Source organism: Amaranthus tricolor, chromosome 14, assembly GCF_026212465.1.
Source record: "Amaranthus tricolor cultivar Red isolate AtriRed21 chromosome 14, ASM2621246v1, whole genome shotgun sequence".
NCBI classification, from domain to species: Eukaryota; Viridiplantae; Streptophyta; class Magnoliopsida; order Caryophyllales; family Amaranthaceae; genus Amaranthus; species Amaranthus tricolor.
In genome coordinates, this window is record NC_080060.1 from 8,516,175 (window position 1) to 8,526,454 (window position 10,280).

The window sequence follows — 10,280 nt, forward strand, 5'->3', positions numbered from 1 at the left end:
TTCAGGAATAAAATTTAATTGTTAACTCAGGAACATAAGGTACTAGATAATAATTCAGGGTCAAAGTATCAACGTATAATTCATGGTTGGCTGATTACATAACATGAACAAAAAATTAAAGAAATATAAATAGACGATGCATTAATTAAAAAGTTATTCAATGAGTACATCTACAGTATATAAGTCACTCAAGTGGTAAGGCCAAGAGGCTATTTTTTCTAAAACGGGTCCTAAAAGAGGGAATGTTGTTTAGGGCATTTAATGCACCACTAGGAGTCCAATGAGAGAATGACATGTTAGAGTTTGTAGCTAACTCTACAAGGACAGTGAAATGGGATTATAAATGACATTCTTAGAACGTTATTTGGGACATTCCATGATAGCTTAATGATGGGCTATAAATACCCCCAATTACACCATAAAAGAGGTATCTGTTATTTTGGCAATTTATGCATTTACTTATGACATTATATTTACAGCTAGGCTCTTGAGAGACCGTCGCTTAGAGAGACGTATCTCAAACCCAGTCCGTTAAAATTAATACCTACTTACCGTATTCTTAATGTTTACTTACAATATTCTTAATGCCTACTTTTAATATATTAAATGTCTACTTACATCATTTTTAATGTCTACTTACAATATTTTACAACATATACAATAGGCCGGCCCAACTAGAGATGGTTCTCAAAGAGACCGTCTCTCACAAGAATTTGAGTTATATTTATTGAGAACAAATTACATTCAATACATCTTCAAAAAACCTCATTCGAACTTGGATGAACATTTATTCAATGGGACAAACACCTATTTGTAAAAAACAATTACTTAAACCTCAGGCTACAAAAAGTTTGAAAAAGAGTTTATTAGGCAATCATCTTATTCAATTTCCGACTTGGGTGTCCGAGAAGTCTTTGAAAAACCATTCTGACACCTTCTAACCTCTGTTTACTATGTAGGTCATCATGTATTTTAACAGTACATGGTCTTATTGTAAGATTGACTTAATAGTAATACCAAACCCCCATAATTCCAGCAATAACCTTTCTTAAGGACGCAATCATCTCTGGACTAGTCATAATTTAGTCATTAATTAATTTTATCCCGTTCAAATGCTGAAATATATAGACCATAACTGCTACATATAATAATATCCTATGACTATATTCAGTCCATCATAAAATACAATTATAAAAAGTCTCTATACATTTAAGACTCAAAAACTATTAATACATTAACTCCGATCCAAACCTTTCAACTTTAATTGGATGACTTTAATTCAGCATAAGGACAACTTAAATAAATGACACATATAATTTACATATAAGTTCAATGTTAGACTATGATCCAACACATGCATCTACTCATTTTAGTTCATCAGTTTTTTTAGTGTTAGTTACTAATTTTACATATTCAAATTAAATGGTGATTTTCAAAGTTACAGAAAGGACTATAAGCTAAATGTGCAATTTTTAATTGAAGAGTATGTTGGAAAAAGCTTAGGGACAAGAACTGTTGAAGGACCAGTTGGATTGGAGTTTTTGTTAGGACAACAATCTTTCTAGCTAGTTCATTTATCTATCCCAAAAAGGAAAAAAGAAAATTAAAACATCAAATGACATAATTAAAATAAACAAATTGATGGTCTTCACTGTCTCTTAAAAAATACTTCATCCGTTCCAATTTACTTATAACATATGCTTTTTCACTCAATCTAATGCACTAATTCAATCATTAATATCTCTAATTACGTATAATAAAAAATTATAAAAATTTTCATATTAATAATCTTTTCAATAAGACGAATCAAACAAAATCTCACTTGAATATATTTTAACCTATAAATTAAAAACTAATCACAAATTAAAAGTGATGAATGAATAGTGTCATTCTTCTAGTGTTGCTTGCATTTAATTTGGAACGGAGAAAGTATCTCTTAATGTCGGAGTTCTAAATCTATAGATCACCCACCTAGGCTGAGAAAAAAAGAGAGTTAAATGAAAATCAAACTTAAAACTTTAGTCGGAGAAAGTTCTTCACTTCTATCACCTTCTTCTGGTGACGTTTTCTCCTTTGCTTGTCTCTATAAATAATAAGGTCTTTATCAGTAGCTGGTGAGAAGAATAGAAGGAACACAAAAGAGAAACAAGAGTTTACCTCTATTAATTCTTATATCCCTAAACTTAGCTTAATAGATCATCCCATTCCCACCCTCCATATCTTCGTCTTTTTCTCCCACAATCCCTAAGCTTTCCCACCAATCAATCCCAAGATAAGGAAGAGAGAGAAACATAGATTACATCTCTTACACAAAAAAAAAAAATAAAATTAATTTAGCCCTACTAGTAGTATGATAATGATAATGATAATGAAAATAAAATATAATAAGGTTATATAATTAGGGCTTTGCTTTGCTTTGCTTCTTATTTAACCCTCCCTTCTATTCCATTTTCTCACTTGTCATTTCTTTCATTCATTCATTCTACCTCGGGATCTGAGCCCGAGCTTTCTTTTTCCTCTCTACCAATAAGAAATTGAGTAGGAGAATAAAGTACAAAACAAAACTGACCACTATAAAATTACTCATATTGTTTTATTCGTTTCAAGTTGGACTGTGTGAAGATTGTTGCACTGAAACAGCTGAGCATAAACATCATATCATCAATCCGGTATTCCACATAGATCGGGGAAATAATTGTTATCAAAAAGGTTAATTTTCTTTTGTTATCATCTTCATAATCTTAGATTGTCAATCATGACAAAAATAATTTACTGAAATATATTAAAAAATTACCTCTTTGAGTTTATCAATATGATTATCTAGGTTTTAATTGTGTTTTTTCTTTTCTCTTGAGTGCTGCTTGCTTTTGCTTGAAGTTTTTCTCTCATCAATTGTGATTTCTCTTCTTGTTCTTATATTTCTTATTCTCTTTTTCTTTTTCATTTTTCTATTCAAAAAATTTTGTAACAGAGCATATTAATATAACAAATCTTGAGAACTTATCTGTATCTTGATTGAGTTATTTCAAATTACAATCACTTTTCATTTTAAAAAAATATTTAACGTCACATAGAAGGAGAATTAGTGATATTTTACCTACACTATAAGCAAAATGGCTCTCATGCGAGTGGGCTTGAATTAAAATAACTATATAACATCATTTCGAGGCTACAAATATTAAATTTAGCTTTTGATTTAGTTGCTTTCTGAATATTATGGTTATTTTAGAAAGATATTTGTGTTAAGTGCATCAACACATATAAAATATGATTTTGGTTTTTATGTTCATAATACATCTATCCATATTAACCTTATGTTCATTTCATTTTTTTTTTACTTCTTTCTAAACGAAAGGAAAAATATTTATTTAAAAATTAAGTATCTTTATTTTTCAAGAATTTCACCGATTTCTAAGCTAAATGTGTTAAGTGCATGGCTTGTCCTGTTTCAATTATGTTCCTTAGTAATGTATTACTCACTATATTAAGATTTCATAATATGTTATTAAACAATATTAATTAAACTAAAGTTTTAAGCTAATGGTCGAGACCCTAAAATATGTTAAAATATTTTTTCAAGCCTCTTTATACGAAAATTTTTTAGGCTAATTATTTAAAAGTAAGGATGCAACTCATATATATCCAATATTATTATTTCTAATAACACGTAAAAGAAGTAACCCAACTAAATATTTATGTTAGATGGCTGAGGATGGAGTATATATCATAGAATACTCTATCAAATGGTTATAATAATAAGGATGCCTGTTGAGGGCGAAGGGAGGTTCACTTGAATGAAGTTAAATCACCCCACTTCAATGTTAAATTTTTTTCAATAAATATTAAAGTTATCCGAAATATTATACTAAAATATTTTGTTTTCAATTACAGTCTAAAATAAAAAAATTTAATTTAAATAATTAAAATTTTCTATCTCAAATAATTAACAAGAGACAATACATTAATTCATAAACTTTTGCTAGTTTAATTTGCTATTTATTTTATTCGGATTGTAAAGATTTTTTAAATATATCTAAAGGAAGTATTGGATTTTTTTTAAATCGTAAATTTAAATTTATATAACATTGATTCAAAAGTTGATTTAATAAACTTTGACATTTTAACCAACTTAATATAAAACATAGATCCACCACCGAATGCATGTAATAAGAAAAATCCATTAACAAGAGTATACTACCCACTTGAGAATAAGTATTTAGTAGGCAAATAAAAGTGAAACTATAGAAATGAATGTAGTAGTGAATTTAAGTGAAATGATCAAGAAAAATTGATATTTTTTTCGTTTTCATATCTTCCTTTTAAATAAAATTTATAAATTTTAGTGTTAATTTTCATTATAATTTTTTATCGATTTATAAGAAAAACATATTCAATGGGATCTTGTTAAATTCGTCTCAATATATAATTTCTAAATATCAAATTTTTAAAATTTTTAAAAGCTCACAATTAAGATTATTTGATTTTAAAATTTACATTAAAATCTGCGAAAAAAATAAATAAAAATAACATTTAAAAACAAAGGAGTAAGATAGTAGGAAGATGATGAAGAAAATGGGAGATTATCTTATCTTGGAGGAGTAAGAAAATATTTTACAGCATCCATTATGGTAATTATTTACACTCAAATTGAGAGGGCTAATTCATTGATTCCTCTTTCTCATCACTCTTCAACAATTTTTTACCCTTCACATTAACTATATTATTTTTTTTTTTTAATAATTTTGTTTTCTTAGTTTGACTTTTATTTTCAATATTATATATTCTCAATGTAGAAAAGACCTACGAATTAGTTCTCTTTTAAGCTAAAAAAAATATGATTGTTGTATTGGTATTATTATAAAATTAAGAGAGAATTTAATGTAACACAAAGTAATTAAAAGGAAAACTCTGTCGCAGATCATGTTTATAAATTATACACAAACTAACTTTAAAATGTTTCAATAAAAATTTTCACATTTTTTATGACATGAACAAGTTTTAACATTTTATATTTACGAATCACATTAATTTTCTTTAATTATTGTTCATATCCACACACATTTCCTTCAATTTTTTCATAACTTACTATGTCTTATAAAATTTACCCCACTTTTTATTTTTAGTCGATCCCAAGCACTAAATTGTCTCATCTTCTATTTTTAGTCACCACTGATATTATTTTATTAGTTTTTATTCACATATTTAACTTATATTTAATCTCATTTATCTATACAATTCTCACAATACCCTACTATTTATTTTTATCTCATTTTCTTGGTTTTTTCACTAAATGCCTATGAGTCGAATTTGATCAATTCAATATCAAGTCTTATATCTGTGTTGGTTTTTACATAAATATAAATTAATTTTTACACTAATATTTAAATGAGACGGTCTCACGGTGAGACCATCTCTATTGGATGACCCAATACACACATTCTGTCTTAAAGTGATCACTTATAATGTTAAAGTGATCACTTATAATTTTAAAATAATCATTTTTATAGTTTTAGAGTGATTACTTATAACCTTAAACGATCACTTACGATCTTAAAGTAATCAATTAAAGAAATGGGCTAATATATGGGCCCATCTCATAGTGAGACGGTTTTATACAAGACGAGTTGTAATTTTTAAAGTAAAGTGAAAGTCGTATTGTGATTATAAGGTCGGATAAATATCAAATTTTTTAAAGTTTTTTTTAACTTCTCCAAGGCTACCTCCCTCCATTCCATTTAAGTTTCATTATTTTTCTAAACAATGATCCATCACTTTCTTTTAATCTCATTCATACTTTTTAATCTTTTTTAACTTTATCTACACAATTTATTCTCTTTATTTATTTATTATTAATATTTAATTTTTTCTTAGAAACTCTCACTTTCTTGTTAGATTAATTTTAAAGAAATAGAGAGTATACATTTGTTTTAGCAGCATGATCTTGTCTGCCACTGTGCCCCATCTGAAAAATGTGAACTGTTGTTTGACCTCAAAAAGAGGTTGGACCTCCATATGTTTTTCGATCAATTTCTGTATGTATATTTTCTTTGGCATGCGTTGTTTCTGTGCTTCGAGTTTAGCACATATGGTGTGCGATACCGAATTATTGTTTTCTTAATTAACTTTTAACCTATAATTAATTAGATTACATTATTTTAACAAAAGAATATAATCATGTAAAATTTTAACTAATTTGTGTTAATATATGGTTTCAATAAATTACATTTTTATACTTTTTACTTGCATATATCTAGAGAATATTACCATTTCATAAGTACATAGGCACGTATATTTCAAGAAGAGTTGTAACCAACGCAACAGAAATATTCGGGCCCAAAAATCTAAGTACACGTAAGTTGCTATGAAAACTTAATTGATCATAGTGAAGCATGAGTATACTTTAGTTGTAGGAGAAAGTTTGTCATGGTATGAACTTTTATAAAGGTAGAGTCGTTTTCGACATTTTAAAGGCCCTGAACAAAATTTAAATTATGGCCCTTAAAATTTAAAATTACATTGTATTACATTTTCGAATTTGTAAATTTGTTTGTCAATACTTTATCTAGTAGAATTATTTTTTATCAATATATTAAACTATCACTAAATTTTATAATTATATGGAATCAACAACTATTAATCTTAATTTAAAATAGCCAATCCTTTTAAGTTTCAAGTTTAGACAATTATTATCATTTATCTTAATTGAACTAATAATAAAAGTAGTAAATTGAAAATCATCAAGAGAGATTATATTGCTCACGTACAATAATTTATACTAGTATATCCTAATCATTCAATACAAGCTGAAATACAAATATATTAACCAAATTATATAATATTTTTTTGAAAATAGATTGAAGGTGAATTCGTTAAATTTTAAAACTCTACCTATCCATTTAATTTTGCTATACAATACACAAAAAACCTTTATTTTAATTTTAACCATATAGCAAAAATATAAGGCCTCCTATAAATCGAAGCCCTGAGTAGTAGCTCATGGTGCTTCTACTAATAGCCTGCCCTGTATAGAGGGTGCAATGGTTGGTAGAATAGCGATAATAAGGTACTACAAATGATGGTGAAGTTGAAGGTTAAAAGCTACAGCATCTTTAAAAATTTGATTCAGAATATAAAAAATTTTAATGAAGCATAGGTTTATCAATATGATGTGGTTATAAAAAAAGGAAATCTCACTGATGCATTAAAATCACTAAATTACTTTATCACGAAAGGAACCTGAGGACTTTTGTTTTCATTTGGTTTCTTTACACTCATCTATCTCGAGAGTTGAGAGTTTGAGTATAATTGAGTTTAAGTAGATAAGAGGAAAAAATAAGAGTAATTTTAGGAAAAGGGTATAAAATGTGATATTAGTATTTTAGAATGCTTGATATTGAAACATAATTATATACTACCTAGTACCTCCATCAAGAAGGGAGATTGGGCTATTGAATAATCAATTCAGGCAAAGAAAAAAAAAATAACGTATGAACACTATTATTAATTTGCCAATATTAACAATAGTTTTAATTAGGTAATTATGGAGAATAGCGAAAGTCAAAAGATTATTGATGGTTGGATTGGAAGTGAGATTACACTACCACCACCATATATCGATGGGTAAGATAAGGATTTCAACAAACATTTTTGAGTCATTTGTGAGGAAATGTTAAGTTGGGTGTGTCAGAATCCCTACCCGCCATTAAGAGAAGCATGGAAAAAAATTAAAGTTCTTGACACCATGTATAGTTTAAAGAGTTTAGAGAAGTGTTTAAAAAATAATTGTTGATTAATTTAATAGAACTTATATAAAAATTATTCAAGAAGATAAATGAGAATAATTATATATAAAAGATAGACTATATAACAGAAGATGACAGTCATTAAAATTACATGATGCATATATTGCCTATAAATATTTATAAGATCATATCATAAAATTCACATGACAATCAATATATATATCAATCAAGATTTATCTTAATTGATTTGTTGATCTTATTTATCTCTATCAGAATTTAGATACAGATGACACATAAAGGGTGTTAGTATCAATCAACCCCACAATAATAGATGCGTCGTGAATATGAAAAATTTAGGTATACATGGCTATAAAGAAGAGTGTATTTATATTCACCTTTTTATGTGTCATTCATATATCGTAAATTAGCTACATTATGTTTATGTAAAATTTGTTTTTAGTACTCATAACTATTACTCATCAGCTCAAAATTATCCTACAAACTTATTAACTCAAAATACACCAACTATTAGATGTTAACTTTGAACATACTTATATCTTTTTAGCAATGTGAATTTTTAGTAGGGTTAAACATAAAGTTTTGGTAGTGTTACTAAATTGGAAATAACATGCATGCAGGATTTTCGGCCTAAAATGATGAATACATTTTCGCATGTTCCTACGGGTTTTAGATTCCATCCAACAGATGAAGAACTGGTGGATTACTACCTCCGCAAGAAAATAGCCGCAAGAAAGATTGATCTTGATGTTATCAAAGATGTTGATCTTTACAAGATTGAACCCTGGGATCTTCAAGGTAGATAACAACTTTTTTTTATCATATCTAAGATTTTCTCTTTAAAAAATGAAACATAATTCTAGTAGCTCGTCTTGTATGAGACTGTCTCACATTTAACGTTAAAAATAATTACTTTAAAACAATAAATATATATATTAGAGCAGTCTAATGAAGATATTTTCATCATGAAATCATCAAACGTTTAATCAGATGGTATAATTATGCTTGACCTACCCTAATGGGCTCAAATTAAAGGAAAATCCCACAATTTATGATGGGCTTATGTTTACAAGCCCAAAAACGAGTAGTTATGTTGACTACACATTTGGTGAAGTTCTTTTCCAAATCTGCTTCCTCTGATTTTTATTAGTTACTACATATAGTGATATTTCTCCCTACAAGATGTCACTATCTGTTGTAACTAATAAAAGCCAGAAGAAATATATGATAGTAGAAGTAATCCTCTAAATTTATGCTAGTCAACATTTCACTAAATCATCGATATGAAATCAGATGTACTAGATATTTCCTATTAATGAAAATTTTGATAAGGTTTTATTAATTGAAACAGAGTTATGCAAGATGGGTAGTGAAGAGCAACATGATTGGTATTTCTTCAGCCATAAAGACAAGAAATATCCAAGTGGAACACGCACCAACCGAGCGACCAAAGCAGGATTCTGGAAAGCAACTGGAAGAGATAAAGCTATATATGCAAAGCACTGCTTAATTGGCATGCGAAAAACTTTGGTTTTCTATAAAGGTCGAGCCCCAAATGGCCACAAATCTGATTGGATTATGCATGAGTATCGCCTTCAAACTAATCAAAATGGATCTTCTCAGGCAAGTTCTTTTCATATCTACATTATTATTATCAACTTAAAAGAGTTGAATGCATTCAACTTTTTGTTGATATCAACATATAATCGGAAAAATACGGATTGCTCACACTTTATAAGTCAATTAGATACAATCCCAAATTAATGGTAATGGGAAAAAAGACTCTAATGACTTATGACGTGTGCGCACCATCTTTATTCATTAATCTGGGACAAACCATCCCAACATCCTCCATTGAACCCCATCAGCATCAAGCGCCTAAATTAAGGATCCTAGTTGTCAATCTAGTATCATGTTGAATTAGGTTGGACTTATTGTCATTACCACCATATAATTCGGGAATATAAAATGAACACACTCCATAAGTTAAGAAGATACCATCCCAAAATAGTGATGGCAAGAAACGCTCAATGACTTATAAAGTGTGTACAGTATTTTTAATTCGTCAATGTGGGAGACCAACAATCCCAACAAAAAGATAGTGATGTAGTACACTATAAGTCTATTTGGTAAATAGATGTTGGCTCACTTGACTAGTTGAGAGTATTAATTGATTTTTTAGTTATTAAGTCAAATATTTAAGTTAATTGTTAAGATGTTTGGTACAAATTAGTATTTTAAATGCTACTCCCTCTGTCACATTTAGTTTGAATCAAAGATAAAATTATTGTTTTTTAAGAATAAGGTGGATAATAGTAATAAATAAAGAGAGATAATGAATTGTGTGGATAAAAATAAAAGAGAGTTAAATGTATGAATGAAATTAAAAGGAAGTGGTTGACTATAGTCCAAAAATAGAAATGATGCAAATTAAGTGGGACGAACCAAAATGGAAAATGCTGCGAATTAAACGGGACGGAGAGAGTAGTTGTTGATTAAAGAAAAAGTAGGTTAAAAATC

The 10,280-nt window shown here is 28.2% G+C and overlaps 1 protein-coding gene across 1 annotated transcript in view; it reads left to right on the forward strand.

The window, feature by feature from the left end:
- The first annotated feature begins 2,299 nt into the window (after positions 1-2,299).
- The window catches only part of LOC130799544 (NAC domain-containing protein 7-like), a 9,511-nt gene continuing 1,530 nt past the window's right edge, over positions 2,300-10,280 (forward strand). The window contains exons 1-3 of the mRNA XM_057662665.1: positions 2,300-2,709; positions 8,381-8,558; positions 9,112-9,383. Of these exons, the coding sequence (XP_057518648.1) occupies positions 8,396-8,558; positions 9,112-9,383 (435 nt within the window). The 5' untranslated portion in view covers positions 2,300-2,709; positions 8,381-8,395. The remainder of the gene's footprint in view (positions 2,710-8,380; positions 8,559-9,111; positions 9,384-10,280) is intronic.